The sequence below is a fragment of the Berghia stephanieae genome, chromosome 8, assembly GCF_034508935.2.
Source record: "Berghia stephanieae isolate SIO BIC M18660-M18661 chromosome 8, UCSD_Bste_1.3, whole genome shotgun sequence".
In the NCBI taxonomy this organism is placed as follows: domain Eukaryota; kingdom Metazoa; phylum Mollusca; class Gastropoda; order Nudibranchia; family Aeolidiidae; genus Berghia; species Berghia stephanieae.
Window position 1 is genome coordinate 43689000 of NC_088367.1, and position 24332 is coordinate 43713331.

At 34.8% G+C, this 24332-nt stretch overlaps 1 protein-coding gene across 1 annotated transcript; it reads left to right on the top strand.

The window, feature by feature from the left end:
- Positions 1-3376: 3376 nt before the first annotated feature.
- Positions 3377-24080, top strand: LOC144978732 (endoplasmic reticulum-Golgi intermediate compartment protein 2-like). The gene is made up of 11 exons (XM_078925162.1): positions 3377-3448; positions 9734-9856; positions 10330-10438; positions 12798-12844; positions 14231-14447; positions 15075-15173; positions 15663-15721; positions 19115-19213; positions 20802-20899; positions 22038-22200; positions 23128-24080. The coding sequence occupies exons 2-11, from the start codon at positions 9742-9744 to the stop codon at positions 23403-23405; spliced, it is 1284 nt and encodes a 427-aa protein (XP_078781288.1). The 5' UTR covers positions 3377-3448; positions 9734-9741; the 3' UTR covers positions 23406-24080.
- Positions 24081-24332: the final 252 nt, after the last annotated feature.

A 24332-nucleotide genomic window follows, 5' to 3' on the forward strand; every position in this document is an offset into this window, starting at 1 on the left:
TACTGCTGCTGCTGCTACTACTACTACTACTACTACTACTACTACTACTACTACTACTACTACTACTACTACTACTACTACTACTACTACTCCTGCTGCTGCTGCTGCTACTACTACTACTACTACTACTACTACTACTACTACTACTACTACTACTACTACTACTACTACTACTACCACCACTATCAATAATAATGGGGGGGGGGGATGACAGTGACGACAACAGCAACAACAACAACAACAACAACAACAACAACAACAACAACAACAATAGTAATAATAATAATAATAATAATAATAATAATAATAATAATAATAATAATAATAATAATAATAATAATAATAATAATAATAATAATAATAATAGCACGTCTTGTTTTGTCTTTTTTTTTAACCTCAACTATATACTCTTACTATTATTACCTTAAAATAAGACGAACACACCGTAGCAAACACACACATACACCTCACTTTGCCCCAAGTTATGGCGGCCGACCGAAGAACAAGCTCGCGTGCTCGTCACGGTAATTTTTTAGTGACGTAAAGTAACCCCGCCAATTCTCGCAAGCGATCTGGTAGTACAAGGTGTATATCTATAGGCCCCACCAATCTACCGCTTAGCAAATTTCGTCACTTCACTGCGCATGTCCGCCATCGACGATAAGACCAGCACTTTCGGGAAATCCCCTTGTTAGTCATCGCCGCTTACCGTATTTCTTTTGTTTTTGCGACGTTTATCCCATATTTTATTTATCCTTCGTGTAATCCTTCATTTAATATAATTAATTTTAAGATTAAAAAAAAAAAACAACCTTTAATGTCCCACCGTTTCTTTGGTAGTGACTGTGCATCGCCACAAAGGAATTTTTTCCAGCGAAAAAATAACGGCGGCTCAAAATACATCGACATAGTAATGTGTCCAAGAAACTATACAGACAGGTGTAAAGATATTTCGGACAATCATGCCCAGTCCAACAGCAATGCACACTCTACCATCAAATAGCTTCGTGGACTTGCACATGCAAGCGATAGAACTGGCCAGTTTACATTCAAGGCACACACGCATTTTTCCATCACTGAAATACCATTTCTTTGACCATGAAATGAGCATTGGGGCTGATCACATAACATTTATCAAGACTATTGCCACTGTCTATATCAAGATGCGACTACTGAAGGCCGCCAAATGCTTCCATCAAAGGAAAATATGCAATGTTGGGCCGTACGTTTAAAGAGGATGAAATTAAATAAGATCATTCTCTTCAGCGGTCAATAGACTCCACAAAACCAATGAATAGGAACGAGAATCATTAAATGCTGTCGGACATAAATATAATTGATAAGTGTGCGTTTTATTCGTAGTGAACATTATACATGTAGTTGTAATCGTTTTCTGTATGAGGAATGATATATTTTGTTTCCCAGTGTTTTCGTTTGCTTTAGCTATAATTGTTGACTTGACGAGGAGGCCAATGCAAAAAAAAAAAAAACCCCAAAAAAATCCCCCCAAAAAACAAGAGAGAGAGAGAGAGAGAGAGAGAGAGAGAGAGAGAGAGAGAGAGAGAGAGAGAGAGAGAGAGAGAGAGGACATATTGGTACGATAAGTCTGTTAATCAGCGCACTTGAACAAAGCGAGTGAGGGTCTTTGAGCTAATGGTGAGCTTCCCCACTGTGATATTATCGTACCGCTGCTTATACCTTATCTGTTACTATAAATTTACGGCAGTTCACGTTCAATCCCATTTGTGGCGTCTGGAAAAGCAAGTCTTTAAAAATTTTGGCTAGAAAACTTGTTCTCCAAATATGGATCTATTGAAATGTCCTCATCTCGTTAAAAACTCTCAAACGTGGGACTTTCGTGACGTCTCAACTTTGAGAGCTTTTAGCAAAATAGGGGTAAGCTTAATCGACCGATACAGTACTTTCTTCTTCTTCTTCTTCTTCTTCGTTCCCGTCACGTCACATGGTCAGTCCGGTCTGGTGAATGAAGCCCACAGTGGTCCTGAGGTCGTCCTCACTGCCGTACAGCTTCTTTGAGTATGGAGTTGGGTCAGGCCAGAAGTTCCTTCTCAACTGGTACTTTCAAAATGGGACTTTTTGCAAAATTTTAAATACCTGTTTTTTCAAAGTATGGTACAATAATAGGTGTTATTAAAGTGGACCAAAGTACAGTCCACTACGGATAATCGCAACACCCTGCGATCAGCGAAAATGTTACGATTAACCGAAGGTGACTTTCCTGTCCACTATTGCAAAATTTTACACACATATGGTAAACTCAAACCAGTTTTTGTAAACATTTTCCACGTTTATTTTTGTATTGTTGTGCTGACGAAGGGTTTGTACCCGAAGCGTCCATTGTCTGTTTTGTTCCCATAGGAGGCCTCTCCATTTCACTCTTTCGTTAGTTGTTATCTTTGAGTGAATCGATTCCACTTTTATCTCTATTGATATACGACCTGATTTTTACTTTTTTTTTTTCAGTTATTGCTATTGCTCTCACCATTTATAATTTCGTTAACATAATTCCTGCGGGCTCTACGGCATTCTCTTTGAGTTTTCTCAGTTCAGGACAACAGGATTAGCATACGGGTAAATTAAACTGTGTGAGAAGAAAATATAGTCTCCATTATCTCGTGTTTTGAATATTAGCTCACCCCCACCACTCAAAATTTACTGAGATTTAAAGATGATGTTGATGAAGGCCGTGACAATGATGCCGATTTCGAACAAAAGTGATTAAAATGCTGTTTTTAAAAAAAGAGAAAAAAAAAATGAATTAAACCACAAATCGAGCAATGATTGCCATCAAACATTGGATTTATTACAAATACAAAAGTGAAGATTTGCCTACAACACGCGATGTTCCCAGGCGTTCGTCCGTTCAACTACTGACCACGCCCGACGTTGCTTGACTTCTTGATCGGACGAGAACCGGTATTTTCGTTTTTTATTTGTCTCCTGACGAAGGCCAAGGACCGAAATGTTGTTTGTGTTGTGTTGTTCCCTTATACGAGTCATATTTATTCACTTATTTTTCTATCCATCGTAGACAGCGTGAACAGACAATGTAAGACCTCAATGATCGTAGACAATGTTTCGGGAATTACAATACTGTATAAAACAAAACAAAAAGAAAACAATAAAATTAATCTCAAAATGGATTTTTGACGATTTGTAATATTTCAGTGTTGTATTTATCTAGACTAGGACATCATTATCTATAGATGCCGCTGATCTTAACTCGTTGTAAGTGGTGATGTTTTAAATGTGGAACCTTTACAATGGTTTTAAAGATGTCTGCATGCATGCATATTCGACAAAACATTTTGTCATAAGATAGCTTTTTAAATTGCACAAGCTCAGGGGAGAGCACTCTCGAAATTAATTTGACTTCGGGCAACGGCATACACAACAATACTTTTTTTGGACACACATCATCAATACGGTACGAAGAAGAAATATAATAATTTTTTCCCCCATGCAATAGAATGACCCTATCAAGTATCTTTAATATATTTTGCTAAACTGCACGTTTATTACACGATCGGGCGCAGTTCAAAACTCACACTTGAGTTTAAGTTTAAGTTGAATCAGTATCATCAGGCATCGGCCAGCAGGGGCTGTCTGTTCTCAAGGGAATTTAACAAAAAAAAATGTTTCACTTGATTAGAAATGTAGTTCGGAATGCTTATTTGCAGAATCTAGAATCGTTGTCATTATTCTCAGACTCAGACATGACTGGTTAATAATAAAATTGATTATTGGCACAGTAGACGATGGACGGACTGTTACACTACAGTTGAAACTCTGCTCTTTTAATTTTAAACATTTTTTATTATCCACATTCCAGATAATGGAAAGTTTTGAAATGCACAGAAATAAGTAAAGTTAATAAAATGGCCGGCACTATTTCTCGGAAAGCTATGGAAAATATACTTGAACTCTATTTCTCCGAATGGTCTGCTAGATAGATAGCCTCCAGTAGCTGATGGGTTACGGACGCGCTGCACTGTCAACAGTCAACAAAGAGAAAACAGAAGTAAACGTTAAATAACAAAGCCAATGGCTCAAGACGGGAACAGATGTTGAAGGACAGGATAGCACAAACTCAGGATAGAAGTCTAACAGAAAGTTGGGAATAAGAGTGCCCAGGCGCTGGACCCAAACGTCTCGCGGATTTTCAGGCAATTTTTTCAGGGGGCAGATGCAGGCCTGTACTTTATATACACAATATGCATCGACATTCATGTGGGTGTCATGGTCAAATGGTTAAGTCATCTGCCTTAAAAGGCCTGTCAGAATCGACACTGTGTGTTCGAATCCTGGTTCTGCCCTTTTAAAAATTTTTATTTTTTGCCGTCTTCTTTCTACAAAGCGTTGCAAATGATAAATGTCCCTCTATTTTGGTTCCTTTCTCTTTCTCTTATGTCATGTAACACGCCTGACAGGCAAGACGTGTTTTTGATGTGCTCTGGATTTTGCCTTTTTATAGAGATAACTGTAATTTTTTAAGTGAATCTTATATATATAGAAATTCATTGTGATCTGGACTTTTAATCTACTTTTGTTTTTGATGCCCGTTTTATGCTTTTAATTGTTTTCATATTTTGGTGAATTGGAATTGCAATTTGCAACATTATTGTTACCTGTTTTTTAATTATTTAATAGCGCTTTGAGGTTTCGACGAAAGGCGCTGAAATATGCTTATTATTATTCAAGCAAATTGTCATATATCCGTCCCCACTCTGACCTCAAAAAGTATATTCTATAGAAGAAATCATTAAAAAGCAAACAAACAAAAATATTCAGAGCGACCAAATGGTCAGATAGAGGAAAAAAAAACAGTATTTTTTTTTTTTAAATCATGCTCAGAAGTAATACAAGGCCAAATAAAAAAGGAGAAAAGAATAGACTCACTCCAAAAAAAAAAAGAAAAAGAAGGAGCGATTGGATTCGAATCTGTGCATCTGAAAGGAACCAAATGAAAGGTGGTCTAACCCACTGAGCTATCTCTCCACACTGATATCGGTGTATCTTAAAATTTATATATGAGCTAGATAGTTCTCTACCATCTTTGCTTCCTTGTTTTGATCGCTATTTTCAGCTCTTTCGAATTGGATCTAGTTTTGTGGAAGTGTGATAATAAATTGTATTGTTTTGTATGAAGAAGACAGGAAAAAAACAGGTGAGGTCGTTTTGGAGTGAACAACACCTAGGCTTAGGGATTCGTCCATGAAATAAACAAATTCCGGGCCATCATTAATATCCCCAAAATTGTGGTCAGAATGAACAAATTATAGAAACAAAAGAAGATAAATAAAGTTAACAGGTAGGTAGGTAGTGAGAATTTGAATGGTTGGTGGACTATGAACCGATTTGATGATTAACAAGTTTCTTGCTGGTTGAAAAAAGAAGGTGAATTGTCAGTTTAATGTTTCAATACAAATTGTCTAAAACTTACATTTCATTGATCCATTTGCTTTTAAAAAAAATCTGGATTTGGCATTTGAGCACTATAATAATAATAATAATAATAATAATAATACTTTATTGCATCCCAAAAAGGAAATTTTTTGTACAGACGTGTTATAATTTACACATAAGATAAAAATACAATGGAAATAGGATGTATATATATAAAAAGGAGCAGCTCTATAACCAGAGCTGCGCTTTATAATATGAATAATTTCAAACACTGTAAAATAGTTAAAACTGTCACTATAAATTGAAAATTGAAAAGATTGCAAAACAAATAAATTAATAAATTAATATTTATATTTTTTTAAAGTAAAAATGAGAAATAATTATATAAAATGATTATTGCTTGTTGTTATAAAGCCTAATACTGGACGGCAGAAAAGATTTTCGGTGTCTCTCTGTTTTCGTTGAAATAGAGAAAGGGCGACCACTTCTTTCTGACATAATAATTGATGGTCTTAGTGGATGATACTGGTCATTTAATATTTTAGTTATTTTATTTATACAAAATTTCTCGTATAAAAGATCTACATCGTCAACATCATTTATATAGCGTTTAATGGATTTTTTAATATTTGAATTTATTTTGTTCCTTTCCACTGCTAAGCAATTGCCTCCCAAGCTGTTATACAAAATGACAAAACACTTTCGATGACTGCTCTATAAAATAATGTGCAGAGGGTTTTATCTATTCTAAACTGAGAGAGTTTTGATAAAAAATATGTACGTCTGCACATCTTATGCCTAATTATTTTCAAGTGTTCATCCCACTTGAGCCTGTCATCAATCGTTACACCAAGGTATTTGTAGTGAGGAACTCGCTGGACGAATTGGTCCTTTAATTTTAACGGTTCTATCGGTTCCTTCACTCTCCTAAAGTCAATCACTAGCTCCTTTGTCTTGCTTATGTTAAACTCTAGGTGGTGGGCATCACACCAAGACACAAATCTATCAATTTCTTGCCTATAAGCCACTTCGTTGCCATTTGTTATGAGGCCTTGAAGAGCGGTGTCATCTGCAAACTTTATTAAAGGTACACTCAGGTTTTGACTTCTACAGTCATTCGTGTATATTGTGAATAATACAGGGGACAATACACAACCCTGAGGAGCACCAGTATTTGTAGTTATACAGGAAGATTTGTTTTGTCCTAATTGAACATATTGTGCTCTCTCCGTAAGAAATTCGAGCACCCAAGCAATTATATACTTGTTTAAATTCAGACTAGTCAATTTTTGAACAACCAACTGAGGTTGCATTGTATTGAACGCTGAAGAAAAATCTGCAAAAAGCAATCTGCAATAGCTCCTAGCGTGATCTAGATGCCTGTAGATGTTGTTTGTAAACAGCAAAATGGCATCCTCTACGCCACGTCCTGGTTTGTAAGCAAATTGATGACTATCACTCAATGGCATAAACTGATTCCTAATTTTAACAAGAACAAGTTTTTCTAAAGATTTCATGACTATTGAAGTCAGTGCAACAGGTCTGAGATCGTTCATAGTTTCAAGTTTTTCTTTTTTTGGAACAGGAATAATTTTTGAAGTTTTCCAAATTTCAGGGATCGAAACGCATTGGAGGGACCAGTTAAAAATATGTGTATAAATGGGGAAAGCTGGTGGGCACATTCCTTTAATAGTTTTCCTTTCAATCCATCCGGCCCAGCAGCCTTCCTCTCGTTTAGTTTCGAAAATACGAATCTCGTTTCCTCTTCACTGACCTCAATAGTCATTTCATCTTCCAAAGCCCTGTCTAATTTATGTTTTTCATTTTCAATATCAAATTTGTTTGCTGTGTCGAAACGTGAATAAAATTTATTTAAAGTTTCAATTTCGATATCTTCTGATATAATCGTGGGCTTTGGATTATAGTTCACAGCAGTTTTAAGCCCCCGCCACGTGTCCCGTATATCCCCAGAAGAAAAGCATTTTTTCAATTTTATTTTTGTACTTATCTCTACAACTAGATATTACCCTCTTTATCTCTTTTTGTTTTGTTTTCAGATCTTTTTTGTTTCCACTAGTATAGAGAGTTTTTTTTGGTTCAATAAAAGTTTTAGATCTTTTGTTATCCAAGGCTTGTTGTTAGGATAATATTTTATTTCTTTTTTACAAGACACTAGCTGTTCACAGAATTTTAAATACTCACTCACACAGTCATTCAGCTCATCCACACTATCACATGATTCGATAAAAACATTCCAGTCAGTGCATTCAAAACAACCACGCAAATCTTCACACACACTTCCGTTCCAGATCTGTACACTTTTCTTTACTGGTTTTACACGTTTAAAAACAGGGCGGTAAGTGGGGAGTAGCAAGAGCATGCAGTGGTCAGATAAACCTAATGGGGCACGGGGTAAACATTTATAACTATTTTTAATATTACACAGGAATAAATCTAATGTTTTTTTTGTCCCTTGTCTCGCAGTCCACGTATTGATGAAGTCCCGGGAGAGTAAAATCGTTACATTGGTTAAAATCGCCAGTGACCATCAATACGGCATCGGGTGACTTAATTTGAATGTCCTGTATTTCTTTCCTCAAAATATTTTTCGCTGTGGTGTTGTCTGATGATGGTGGAATGTAGACGTTGATGATGATGACATGAGTATATTCTCGGGGTAGATAATATGGTCGTGACGAAACAGTAATAAATTCAATATAATCGTCACAATACATTTTCTTTATCTGACTGTTATTGGGGTGGCACCATTTGTTGTTAATATATGTGCACACCCCACCCCCAGTTCGTTTATTTACATTAGTCCGATCTCCTCGAAATAGTGAATATTGTTCAATATTAAAACATGATGATGGTATGTGAGGAGATAGCCAAGTCTCTGTTAACGCTATTATGGAGGCTTGACGATAGTCACTATTAAAACGACACAGTGAAAACAGTTCATCAATTTTATTTTTCAGTGATTTTACATTACCTGTCACTACACAGGGTAAAAATGGACGAAAAGGCCGTCTGTTAAATTTTGTTTTTATTCCTCCTTTTCTCCCCCTCTTTCTTACTTTAATAAACGATGTGTCAATAGTGGGTGGTGGGGGTGACACGGGTTGGAGGGATCGGAGAGTCTCTGAAGTATAAGTTATCGATAGGCTTATTTTGGCAGCAAAATCACAGGCTAAAACACCATTTATGCTTATAAATATACTAATAAATATAAAAATCAGGAACAATATATACTTCACATCCATTTTGAATAAAAATTAGGCTTAAATTCCGACGATTGAATGATAAATGAATAAAAATATGTGTAGAAAATAGGTAAACATTCACAACACGTCTGTTGTCGCCGGAAGCCAGCGCCATATATCTATTTACTTTCATCTTGCTCTCGCACAATGGGTAAAAATGAAAAATTAGCCGGCCAAACTGAGACCATTGCTACAGATAAATCACTGGTCTTAGGAGGGAAATTACGGTTTTTTTTTATGGGATGGCCAAATCAAGAAGGAATTTTACCAATGCTTCGGCCGGACAAAGGATATGGGATATTGTATTAAATATATCTTGTCTTTTGAAACATCACAGTGAAAAAATCTGATGCAGACGTGAGGCGAGAAAATCATTTCTTTGCTTATTTAGGGAATGTCTTTCTCAGGTGCACCTCTCTATACATTGTTGTGTTCTTAGATCATTAATTAATAAGACGTTTTATTCCAAGAATTAACAAACCAACTTGTTGCAGTAAAGAACATTTATTAAACAACATAAGATAAGATACATGTGCACAGGATGACGGTTGGATACAGAATGACTCTCAACAAGGTAGTTACTAGAACAGACGCTAGTTGTGAACGATACTACATCAGATGGACGACACAAGTTACGATACTTGAATACAATGACTTTCATTCACAACATACATCAATGAAATAATGGTCAGTGGTGTTAGCTGTGAACACAAGGCGGCCTACCAGCAACATAGTGGTGTCGTTCAACTATTACAAAAATTGATCTTCCCTCTGTTTTAAAAACAAATAAGTTGAGGTACACTGTACTACCACACAATGCTTTATTTTTATGATTTCTATTAAGTATAAAACTATTTGCTCTTGGACAGTTTAGCAGCTTGAATTAGAGTCTAATTTAGACAACTTACCATTGATAAGGTCACTGTTTGACTATGCCTGCACAATTTGAGATTTAAAAATTTTTTTTTTTTCATTTTGTTTCCACATTCCTGTTCAAACCAGGTAAACTGTATTCTTTTTATTTTTCTCACTCTTTTCCTCAGTCTTCAGAATGCGTCGTGGGAATGTAGTAAATAGAAAGCAAGCATTGAAAGTTGTCAAGGAGCTTGATGCCTTTCCGAAAGTTCCAGAGAACTATGTTGAGACTTCTGCGACTGGTGGTGGATGTAAGTAAATTTTGCTCCAGATTGTGTACACATTAACTTTTAAAAAGTAGTCTGTCAGAGCTATTAGGCCAATGGAGTGGAGTTTATCCTGGTTTCTATAGCATGAAATGGATAATAGGAATTGCTTGCTACCCTTTGGATAGGATGATAGTCTATCGCAAAGTACTTTCTGCTATGTGGTCTAATAGACCCAGCTACCCAATCACTACTGGGTGGAAAGAGGGGGGGGGGGGGGGTTGGAAAAAAAAATTGTATTATCGCCTAACGGGTGTCATGTCTCGTTCTACATGTTACGTGTTTCTGTTGGTTGGGAACCCTTTGTAAAATGCTTTGAGCACGTTTAGTGGATATTGCGCTATATAAAAAGCTGAAGCTCAAATATCTCAGCCATACAACCTTATAATAATAAACACAGCATTGATCTTTTGTTCTTTATAAATTGTTTACATATTCTTTCATACATTCTTCCACAGTGTCCATTGTAACCTTCATCGTCATCTTCCTATTGGTGCTGTCAGAAGTCAGTTACTACAGCAGTACAGAGCTTCATTTTGACTATGAAGTCGATAAAAACTATACAGCGTATGTTTATATTTATTGTTTGAATGTAACTCTATTGAGATCAGTGTCTTTACATCTCTGTTTCACTCACAGATATGCACTCTCTCTCTCTCTCTCTCTCTTTCTCTTTCTCCATCTCTTTCTCTCTCTCTCTCTCTCTCTCTCTCTCTCTCTCTCTCTCTCTCTCTCTCTTTCTATTTCTTTCTCTTTCTCTCTCTCTCTCTCTCTCTCTCTTTCTCTGTCTTTCTCTCTTTCTCTCTCTCTCTCTCTCTCTCTCTCTCTATTTCTCTCTCTATCTATCTCTCTCTCTCTCTTTCTCTCTCTCTTTCTCTCTCTCTCTTTCTCTCTCTCTCTCTCTCTTTCTCTGTCTTTCTCTCTCTCTTTCTTTCTCTCTTTCTCTCTCTCACTCTCTCTCTATCTCTCTCTCTGTCTTTCTCTCTCTCTCTTTCTTTCTCTCTCACTCTCTCTCTCTCTCTCTCTCTCTCTCTCTCTCTCTCTCTTGTAAGCTTGTGTTTGTAGAATAGAATAGTTTTAACGATGTTATGTCACTTGGATAAGTGAAACCTGCCAACCATCCGCTTTTGGAGGAATCGTTTCTATTTTAACTCTTTCTTTTTTGTACTATTCCGCCATTGTCTCTAAAATTCCGATTTTCAACAAATTATGATAATGGTCAGAAGAAAAAAGAGCAAAGAGGGGGGTGTTAAAAAGGTGAAATTCCTATTTTTTTGGTCTCAAATTCCTATTTTCAGGCGTTTGATTCCAATAATGGTTTTGTTTGGTGAAATGTTGCCCTTTGGTTTGACAATTTACGATTATTACTCATGAATGCCTTAACTGATAATGATATTTCTTATTTATTATAGAACAGTAAAGGAAGGTGCCCCATATGTAAACAGAGGTCGAGAAGCACATGGCAAACCACATGTTCCTGTCTTGACAGCTCACGTTCCAATGTAAATAATAGAAAAAAATAACCTTTAAAATTTGTCTGTTAGGTGGCAAAAGAAACACATATTCATAAATACTCGATCATGCATCAAATAATGTCTAGATATGGATATTTTATGGAACAAAAGGTAAAATTTTCTAAAATTTATCAAAAGTTACAGTCTATCTATTTTTAGACCAGAGCAAATTATTGCGCTGGTGTGAACAAAACGAGAATTATTCGGAGCCTGATTTTCATAATATTTTAGCCTTATATTATTATTTCTGAAACTGTTAGATTTTATGTAAACATATTTTCAATACTGAAAGTGTATTGCCTACAACTCAAACTACAAAATTGGGAGACCTATATTGTGCGTAAATTATTCCGGTCCCTAACGGAAATCACTAGCAACTTGTTATTGTTTACGTTTGGGGCAGCAAACTTTACTCTTCTATACGAGCCCTTTACGTCATAAACATACTTTCCAAATCTTATCATTTGCAATATTCTCACAAACACACATACATGCACACACACACACACACACACACACACTCATGCGCCTGTGCAAATATACAGATATAGCAAAGATGCTTATTGAGAATAGGGATTTACAAAAAAAAAAACCAATTAAAAATTTGTGACATTAACAAAAACTACATGATCTGAGAAAATTCTTTCAATTTTTATTTCAGAATAAATGTTTAAAATGACATGATTATGACTTAAAAAGAAACAATCACATATGCCTGTTTCTCCTATTTTGAAAGCCTTGTGTGTGTGTGTCACTTTCTTCAAAACTCATGTGTTTACTTCCTCTTGAAAAATGGCATCCAGTTGTAACTTATTTCTTTTGTGTCTTTTAAGGGGCCTTTTCTGGGTGGGGTTCCTACATCCCATAGTGGGCAGGGAGGTACTTATTGTGTCTTCTATCCCCCTATATCTGTTTTCCAACTTGCATTCTGTCTTTGTCTTGGAATGAGATTGCTTGGTTTTGTCCTGGCCCTGGTCGGGGTCCTGGCTGTGAGGAAAACAGTCAAATGCATAGTTATTTTTTTGGAGATGATATTTTTTTCCTTGTAAATCATCTCTCTGTTATGTATTATTATATTTGTTATTTTCAATGTATAATGTTGGCATTTGAGTGTATTCCTCTCTGTTGGATGTTGCGCTTGTGTCCGGATGAGACTTAGAGGTGATCTCAAACTATGTACATTGGTGGTATGCTCTTGGAATCTACATCTGATCCCTATTTGTCCCCAATTCCCCATTCTCTTACTTTTTCTTGGGTGCTTTAATTGTAATTCTAGAACTTTTTACTATCCCATTTTCTTCCTTTTTACTGGCGCTGATATGACCTAAATGTGTTGCAAGTGCCATAAAACCCTTAAAAACAAACAAACAAACAAGGGACCTTTTGATACCATTTTCTTTTGATATTTTCAGGGGTCTCAGACTGAATGTAGACATAACAGTGGCTATGAAATGCCATCGTAAGTTCATTTAATTTTATATCCTCTTTAAGTTGTTAAGAAATAACTTACATACACTGAATTGTGTTATATTCATAACTGGGTGAGACAGTTTTGTTCACTGGTAGAAAAAAAAGTATTATTTTCATACCTATTTTATTCAGAATTTATTGATATCATTTATTCAGCGGACTTGTTTGTATTGACACATAATTAAGCCAGATTTAAGTCTGTATTAAGTCAGAACTAGACTTACAACAAAATACACGCTTTCAAAGAAAAACCCACTCAAAAAAACACTAAAACACCAATCTACAAACTCAAACATCTTCAAATATTCATTTGCATCCCGCACTATCAACGACTGGAATGCTTATACTGAATCACGTGTGAACACAACAGATTTAGAAACATTGAAACGAAGATTATGAAAATTCTTCAGTCTAAATACCAACAATGGCAGTCAACTCAACAACTGTCTCCGCCCTCGAATACAAATACAACAGAATTGAGTTGACTTCGAGTAACATTCAGATTTAGATTCCGAATTCTCTCTCTGGTCCCATATTCCACCAAACAGAATAAGTACATGGTAGTGTAGTCAACTCTCTCACTGTGAACTCCTGCTTAAGGTAAAAACTTAATGAATGTTGTTGCCTTTATTTCTCCGCAAATATTGCAGGTTTTGTACTGGTAATAATAATGATAATAATAATAATACTACTACTACTACCATAATAATAATAATAATGATAATAATAATAATAATAATAATAATAATAATGATAATGATAATAATAATGATAATAATAATAATAATAATAATAATAATAATAATAATATAAAAATAATAATAATAATAATAATAATAATAATGATAATAATAATAATAATAATAATAATAATAATAATAATAATAATAATAATAATAATAATGATAATAATAATAATAATAATAATAATAATAATAATAATAATAATAGTAATAATAATAGCATTAGCTTCAATAATAATATTAATAAAAAATAATAATAATAATAAATAATAATAATAATGATAATAATAATAATAATAATAATAATAATAATAATAATAATAATAATAATAATAATAATAATAATGATAATGATAATAATAATAATAATAATAATAATAATAATAATAATAATAATAATTCTTATTATTCATTCATCTCAAAGATTGAAATTTGCCCCAACAGAAGTATGAGAATGCTAACAATGATTTTAAAAATAGATATCATAAAGAAGATTAATGTCTAACACGCATAGTAAGTTTAAAGATTAAATTATTATGCAAAATTGTTTTGTTTTGCTTTTTAAGTTTGAAAATTAGATTTAAAAAGAAAAGGAATTGAAAATGTGTTCATTTCATTTATCATGATTACAGACATAGGAGCTGATGTGTTGGATCAGACAGGGGCTGATGCCTTCAGTCATGGTCGACTTAAAGAGGAAGCAGTATACTGGGAGTTAACGCCAAGTCAACGGAGTTATCTACAGTTTGTTCAAGGCACCAACGAGTACCTTCAGGAAGAATACCACGCTATTCAAGAGGTGATGTGGAAATCAGCGAATTCTGGTTATATGAGTGGCATGCCTGAAAGGTATGTTTTAGGAATAAAAGGGGATGGGGGGGGGGGGGGGGGGATGGTGTTTTTTAAGATAGTAGTGAGTGTTTGAAAAGACTACTAAGTGTTGATACAGACGTTCTTATCATTACTATTATTATTGTCATTATCATCAACATCATTATCATTTATATTGCAATAATGATAATAATGATTTTAATAATGATGATGATAATTATGATAATAATAATAATAATAATAATAATAATGATAAATAATAATATTGATAGTAATTTTAATAGTAATAATAATAATAATAATAATAATAATAATAATAATAATAATAATAATAATAATAATAATAATAATAATATAATAATAATAATAATATAATAATATAATATAATAATAATAATAATAATAATAATAATAATAATAATAATAATAATAATAATAATAGTAATAATAGTAATACTAGTAATAATAATAATAATAATAATAATAGTAGTAGTATAATAATAATAATAATAATAATAATAATAATAATAATAATAATAATAATAATAATAACAATAATAATAACAATAATAACAATAATAATAAACATTATAATAATGAATAATGTAAAGGAATGTTATTCATTTCCATTTCTGTCATTTTCAGGGACGAACCAGTGCCCAACCATGAACCAGATGCGTGTAGAGTGAGTGGGAGCTTGGATGTAAACAAGGTGGAGGGAAACTTTCACATCATCGGTGGGAAGTAAGTTACCTTAACCCTTTAGCAACAACAACAACACCAATCTTTCCTTCAAATCATAATTTCTCTAAATTTTTTTTTTTTATCTTATAATGACTGTAAATAAACTATTGTCACCATAAGAGGCTATCTGGGATGGAACTCGGGTCTCACTGAAACCCCAGTCTTATAGCATTAACCCGCTCCTTTTGTAAAAATAGAAAAGAAACCCCCCCAATAGAGGTTGAGTCCTTGGAAAAGACTCTCTACTTGCATTCTCTCACCATACTCAGGTGTAAAATGAGTACCTGGCTGTTAACGGAAAAAATTGTGTTATCACCTAACAGGTGTGATATCTTGTTCTATATGTTACAGTTGGTCAGGGACCCTTTGCAAAGCGCTTTGAGCACATTTAGTGGATATTGCGCTATATAAAAGCTCAAATTTTTTTAGAGCTAAAAAATAATGCCCCGTTTTCGTAATTGATTTTGATAGATAATTTTATCTCCCCAGATCTGTGCCTGTCATACCCAGAGGTCATGCTCATTTGGCCCTCATGATGGATAAATCAGGTAAGTTGCTCTCCCACAGTGGGCTGGGAGGTCGGAGGTCACTTACTGTGTCTTCTATACCCCTATATCTGTTTTCCAACTTGGTTTTTGGTTTTTGGAATGAGATTACTTGGTTTTGTCCTTTATTCCTCCCACCAAATCCAAGCATCAGTAACACACTGTTTCGTCACCTGGAACAACTAAAATGACGTCTAACTTCTGCGTCATGGCACAAGACCGAAGGGCTAGAGCTCAGGTGGTCGCTGGTTCGGAAAAGTAAGTAAAGTTTTGTCCTTTCCCTTGCCAGAATCCTTGGCTGAGAGGGAAACAGTCAAATGTATTGTTAAAGTTTTCGGAGATGATATTTTATTTTTTCTTGTAAATCATCTCTCTGTTGTCAGGGCTGAGAATCTTCCGCCTAAGGACAGATTTCCGCCTAATTGGTGATTTATCTCCGCCCATCATCATCACAATTCCGCCTTTTAAAAAGAATCACCATAACCAATACATCAAAATCCTTACCACCACCGTTACTACAACCACCACCACCACGTCATCATCCCTACAATCACCACTACAACAACCACCAAATCATCATTCTTATCACCACTTCAACTAAAACCACCACCACATCATCGTCCCTACCATTACTAGAACTACAACCGCCACCACATCATCATCCCCACCACCACTACTACTACAACCACCATCACATCATCCAGTGTTGAAACGTTCCGCTGTTTTTGCAGTGTCAAACATTTTTCTATGAAAATCACTCTAGTGGCTCCACAGTAGATTGATGAAAATATCATGTCTTGTGTCAAATTGTGACACCTGTGCTCATTGCATAAATTTTGGTGACATTCGAATTTTTTAATGGCGTTAGCCAGGGTGGCACCATATGTCGAAGTGACACAATGCCTGTGATGTACTTGGATGAACAGATGTTGGGTAGGGGTTGGAAAAGAAAAATAGAAAATCAATTCATAACTCTCTCTCTCTCTGTCTCTCTCTCTCTCTCTCTCTGTCTGTCTCTCTCTCTCTCTCTCTCTCTCTCTCTCTCTCTCTCTCTCTCTCTCTCTCTCTCTCTCTCTCTCTCTCTCTTTCTCTCTCTCTATCTATCTATCTATCTTTCTTTCTCTTCTCTGTCTTATTGATTATCTGCATAACCACCAGCTTGCAGGTATTGTAGTGTGCTTTGTAAAGTAAAAACAAATACTTTCTAGCCTTTGGGGCAAAAATTTATAATTTATCAGCGGTATGATTAATATTGTGGGCCTTTAAAATCATTTCCGGGAAAGAGCAATTCATTGAATATGTATAAAAGGAGTATATTCTATAATGTTTTTGTAATTAACATATTGTATATGTAATTTTTGTATTTCCACTTGAGTTTGCCCGGTGGACTGATACATTTCCCCCCTTTTTGACAAATTGCCATTATCATCACAGATCATCATCCCTACCACCACTACTATTACAACTACCACCGTATCGTCATCATCCCTACCACCACTACTATTACAACTACCACCATATCATCATCCCTACCACAACTACTATTACAACTACCACCATATCGTCATCATCCCTACCACCACTACTATTACAACTACCACCATATCGTCATCATCCCTACCACCACTACTATTACAACTACCACCATATCATCATCCCTACCACAACTACTATTACAACTACCACCATATCGTCATCATCCCTACCACCACTACTATTACAACTACCACCATATCATCATCCCTACCACAACTACTATTACAACCACCACCACACCATCATCATCCCTACCACCACTACTACTACAACCACCACCACATCATCATCATCCCTACCACCACTACTATTACAACTACCACCATATCGTTATCCATACCACCACTGCTACCCAAACCACCACCACATCGTCATCCATACCACCACTAGTACTACAACTACCACCACATCGCCATCCATACCACCAATACTACTACAACCACCACCACATCATCATCATCCCTACCACCACTACTACTACAACCACCACCACATCATTATCATCCCTACCACCACTACTACTACAACTACCACCACGTCATCATCCCTACCACCGCTACTACTACAAATACCTCCACATCGTAATCCCTACCACCACCACTACTACAACTACCACCACGTCGTCATTCCTACCACCACTACTACTACAACCACCACCACCACATCATATCATCTCTACCAATACAAGTACTACAAACACCACAACATCATCATAATCCCTACCACCATTACTACTACAACTATCACCACGTCGTTATCCCTACCACCACTAAATAACAATGTGAAATTGAATGTAAGCTTCGATTTTAATATAAGAAAACAGATAAAATGGATGTTTCCGGTTTTCTCTTTATCAACTAAACAGGATGAATGAAATACCGCAGACGAATTGAACCTTACATGCAATTTCACATTGTTATATATTTCTTTGAGCTTCGAGCAGCACCATGCCACCACCACATCATCATCCCTACCACCACCACTACTACAACTACCGTCATATCATCATCTCTACCACCACAACTACTACAACCACCACCACATCATCATCCCCAGAACCTCAACTACTACAAACACCACATCATCATCCCTACCACCACCATTACTACAACCACATTATGTTGTAATTATACTTTCACCTTTTGAAATTCCCACGAGTGGTGTCAGGAATTGCTGCGAGACACATTATTTTGAAGTTCAAATCTATAGGTTATTGTCCTATGGATGGGTCTTGATCTACGTGCTGAAAAATTTCCTCCTCCATTGTAACTAGTCATTCTCACCCCTGGTTGTGTATTGGTATATTTGTTGTTTTGAATGTAAATGTAAGCATTTGAGTGTGTTCTTCTTAGTGAGAATTTTTGCTTTTAGCTGGATAAGACTTTTGGATGATCTTAAACTATGCACAATTATAGTATGCTCTTGGAATCTAAATCCCTTCGACTCTTACTAATATGACTAATACTACCAGGCATATGTACCCTCATTTTATAATTTCAGGAACATTTTATGAATAAAACTCTCTCTCTCTCTCTCTCTCTCTCTCTCTCTCTCTCTCTCTCTCCTCTCTCTCTCTCTCTCTCTCTCTCTCTCTCTCTCTCTCTGTCTGTCTCTCTATCTCTCTGGTCTCTCTTTATGTTGATATACAAGTCAAATAACCACACATAAATAATTGAGCTATTACTATAAATAAAAGGATGAGTTGAATAAATTCCCTAAATGTTTAAAGATAATATGTGAAATTTTAATGATATGGTTCTTAGACGGACAAATTTATATGGGGTGTGAGACATATAACGAGGGTTTTATTTTTGTTGGAAGAGCAAGTTTAATGCTATTTAAAAATCAATTTTCTTCCAGATTACAATTTCAGCCACAGAATAGATCATTTCTCCTTTGGTGAACCTGTTTTTGGTGTTTTGTATCCTCTGGATGGGACAGAAATAACCACTGAGTATAGTAAGTGTTAAAAATATTCTGGCATTCATAAAAATTGTAAAAATTTGTTTTCAAAACTTAGTGATGGAAGTTTATAATTAATTATTATAGTAAAAATGCTTTATATGGAATATAACTTAATTCATGGAGTCCATGTTTAGCTGCTACTTTGAAATTTCTTTAATATAGGGTGTGGAAAAAATTAATATGGAAAAAAAATGACACTAGTTCAATACAAAGAAAAAATCAAAAACATTTGAAAATTTACAAGCAATAAGAACAATACCTTAAGTTAATAATTGCCAAGTTTGATTTAAAATCCATGATTGGTTAAGAAACTGCTGGTTGTACCAAAGTCATATAAAAATAACGATATTGAAAATTTCCAAACTTTGTCTTGTTTATAGTAGTGTGGTGTTATTAGTGTAGAAGGTTACCCCATCCTGTTGAAATCCACATGACCTAGGGGGATAGAGTCTGGAATTATTTTTTCTTTTATCAATGTTACATAATTTTCAAAACGATGTAGAAATGACATTTGATTTATTTCTAAAGATTATATGGTCTTGATTGAAACATTGAATTGAATCCAATTGACTACAGCATGATTTGGACAATGATGTCCAAACAGTGTATAAGAGTTGTACCAATGTTTTACACAGAAGCAGAGCTACAAGAGTCAGTCACTTCAAATTGCATGGGATTGAATAATTTTTTAAGCAATTAGAAGATCAATAAGATCATGGAAAATAAGGCTACACACAGTCATAAAGCTAATTGGAGGATTGACAGATTACATTAAAATTTGAGAAATAGTCAAACTCTTCAATGTGTCAAATTTGAGGTGTATCTATTAAAACAGACGTCAAATTAATATATCTCAATATATTTTCAAAAATATTTATGTACATAAAGCAGTGATGCCAATCTTCCACGGATCTAAGGAATTCCTCCTTTTTGGAGACTCCTCCCTTTTTTCCTCGGTTCCTCCCATTTTTCCTCTGTTCGCAAAAAAAAACAAAAACGAAATTATAATTTAGCGAATCGGTGATATCACAAAAAATATAACTGCAATATATACATTATATTGAAAAAAAAAAGTTTTATGTGTTTTATGGCTCCTTCACCTGATCTTTGAATGGATAATAAATGCTCCCAAATTCATGGGAATTAGTCCCAGATAGCCTTATTTTGGCACTTTAAAAAAAATTTTTTATGGGGGAGCATGCCCCCGGACCCCCCTAGTAGGAGGCTGCCTTAGGCAACCTGAGCCCGCCTTTGGGGAGCATGATGAGACGTCGATCATTTTTCTCCTTTTTTATTTTTTTCTGTTGGCATCCTGATAAAGTTCAATAAATTGGTTTGATTGTGGTGAAATTTCAAATTTGCATCAGTTATAGTCCAGTGGTTACAGGCTTCTAAACTTTTCTGCGTTTTTTCTTTCTCGCACCTGATATATCCTTAGAAACTCACTCTTAGCTATGCAAGGTTTTTAGAAGACACAGTACAATGTACTGAAATATTTTTAAAAATATATAATTGTAATAATTTCTATTTGAAAATTATAGACTAATAGCAATTTGATCATCCACAAATTTTTATTTCTCAGATTATCATAATTACCAGTATTTTATGCAAGTAGTTCCAACACAAGTCCGCACCTACAGGGCTAATGTGGACACTTACCAATTTGCCGTGACACAGAAAGTAAGAGTTTTATTTTAGTTTGATTTGTTTCTTGTACCCATTTAATTCTGATCAGTGTTTTAAAAAAAAAATTTAAGAATTGAGTTTTTATATAGCACAATATCCACCAAATGTGCTCAAAGCGCTTTACAAGGGATCCCTGGCCAACAGCAACATTTAAAATTTAGGATGGGACATGACGCATGTTAGGCGATATTACAATTTTTTTCGGACAGACACAACGCTGTTATCGGCCAGTTTACTCATTTTACACCTGAGTGCGGTGAGAGAATGTGAGTAACGAGCCTTCTCCAAGGACTCAACTGTGCGTCGAGTGAGGCCCGAACCCAGGACCTTCTGATCTGAAAGCGAGTGTCATACCACTAGACCACATCATCGCAGTGTTGATATAGTTCTCAGAGAATCTGGCAATTTCGTATCCCAAACGATGTCACTGGTTGATTTTCACTCATTTTCATTGACTCTGGAAATAGTTGGGAGATGATGTCTTGTTTTTCTTTGCTACAGATCCATTATTGTTCTTGTCAATGTAAGCCTCTCTTAGTCATATCTAAGTCAATATAGAAAATTAGTTACTAATTAAATGTAGCTACCAGCATTGTTGATTTATCTTTGTTGCAGCTGTGTCTTGTGGTATTACACTTGCTTTCAGATTGGAAGGTCTTAGGTTTGAGCCTCATTTGGCGCATAGTTGAGTCTTTGGAAAAGATTCGTTACTCACATTCTCACAGTGTACTCAGGTGTAAAATGAGTATCTGGCTGTTAACAGTGTTGTTTCTGTCAGAAAAAAAATTGCAATATTGCCTAACAGGCGTCATGTCCCGTTCTACATGTTAAGTGTTGCTGTTGGTCATGGACACTTTGTAAAGCGCTTTGAGCATTTTTAGTGGCTATTGTGCTTAAAAATCTCAAGTTTAAGTTTAGTCTAAGTTTAATTTATGACGCCAAAAAAAATTGGGACTTTTGGTGCAATGTGAATTTATGCTTGATTTGTATATCAGCATTGTTGATATATCTGTGTTGCGCTATGGAATTGTAATGGATTGGCTCTACAAAATACAAAATTTATCCTTAGGATGATGGCATTGACCTAAAAACTAGATGTACTGATTGTTTGTTCACATGAATTTTTCTTCAGAATCGTCCCATCAACCATGCAGAAGGAAGTCATGGCAACCCAGGCATTTTCATCAAGTACGACCTTTCCTCACTCATGATTCGAGTGAGAGAGGAACACAAGCCATACTGGCAGTTTATAGTCCGCATGTGTGGAATAATAGGGGGAGTTTTTGCCGTATCAGGTACATTGTTATTTTAGCACCCCTTGCCCCTTCTATCTTTCTCTTCCTCTTGTCTCCCTTTCTCTCTCTCTCTCTCTCTCTCTCTCTCTCTCTCTCTCTCTCTCTCTCTCTCTCTCTCTCTCTCTCTCTCTCTCCCTCTCTCCCTCTCACTCTCTCTCTCTCTCTCTCTCTCTCCCTCTCTCACTCTCTCTTTCCCTCTCTCTCTCTTCTCTCCCTCATTCTCTCAGTTGCTCTCTCTTCTTTGTCATAGCTCATGCCAAAAACATAAGATTCCTCCAAAGGATCCTATAACTACTAATTACGAGTACATATATTTCTTGAGTTGACCACCAAATTTCAGTTTTATTTAGTACACATCCCGTATTAGAATCCCTTTTCTTTATAGGTACTCTTACAATGCCTGTCAATTGGAGTAATGCCCTACCCAAGGTCTCAAGTTAAAAAAAAAATGCATTGGCCATGCTCAACATCACTTTTTATAATATGAGACTTAGTACTATGTAGCTTTTCATGTTTTTTGCTGTTATCTTACTATTTTCTGATGATTATCATTCTTAAAAAATGATTTTTAATAATAATAATATTAATATTAATAATAATAATTATAATATAACAATAATAATAATAATAATAATAATAATAATAATAATAATAATAATAATAATAATAATAATAATAATAATAATAATAATAATATTATAAATAATAATAATATTATTATAAATAATAATAATAATACTTTATTGCATCCCAAAACGGAAATTTTTTTGTACAGACGTGCTATAATTTACACAGTAAGATAAATACATAAAGGAAATATGATGTATATAAATGTGTAAATTAGGAGCGATTTCACAATTGTCTTTCCTTTTTGCACATCTAATCTCTCTTCCTTTTATTTTATTTTTTTGTCTTTACATTTCTAAGGTATGCTGAATGGCCTGGTAGGAACCCTTGTAAATTTTGTCTGCTGCCGGTACAAGTCTCGCTCATCAAGATCTAAAAGATACGAGGAGGCACTGGCCCAACAGCAGTCATCAACGCCTTCCATCAGCACCCCGTCTCTCATTCCATCCGACTCCAATCCTGATTTCAACAATCACTTAGAGACTTCCGGAAACATGTTGACAACAAACCCTGCTGCAAGTTCATCAGGGGGAGGCGATTCTGACAAAGTTCCATTGTTGCTACAACAGAAGGATTAGTTTTTTTCCCCCTTTTTACAACTAAATTATTAACAGCTTTTGCTATGTTATTAATGAAACACGTTTTTTTCCAAATCATTTACGTCGTGTTCACCCATTTCTCCCACCCACCTGATAATTGGGAGAATTTTTAACATTTAATGATATTTAATTAATATTAACAATTTGTCAAAACTATGCAAGTTATTGAAATTGTCGTACTGGGTGGGGTTCCTGACCTCCCACAGTGGGCATGGAGGTACTTATTGTGTCTTCAATCCCCATATATATCTGTTTTCCAATTTGCTTTCTGTCTTTGTCTTACTTTTTCTTGCGTGCTTTCAATTATAAATCTATACCTTTTTTGACTGTCTCATTTCAGTATCCGTTTATTTTTACTGTGATGTTTTGAAAAAAAGCCTTTTTTTTTTTTTACATAAATCTATTAAGAACGGAATAAATGTCATACCTGCTGAATCTTCCGAATTTTTTGTAATTTTACGAATTTTAGACACATTTCATGGCCAATTACGGAAAAACGAAATGGTAGGGAAAATTACGAATTTTCATTCTCAGTAATACTTAAATAATGTAATAATAAGAACAAAGACAACAACAACAATAATAATAGTAATAATGAGAAGAAGAACTACTACTAGTACTACTACAACTATTACTCTAAAAACGATAAAAAAATAATAATAATGATGATAATAATAATAATAATGATGATGATGATGATGATATTAATAATAACTACAATAATAATGAAAATGATGATTAGGATGATAATAATAATAATAATAATAATAATAATAATAATAATAATAATAATAAAGCATTTCTACAACGCATAAGCATGACAATGTCAAATTGTGATTGTTCGTACACGATTTCAGAAGTTACTAATTTCCTTGTTGATTAACTAAAAATTGACATAAAAATTAC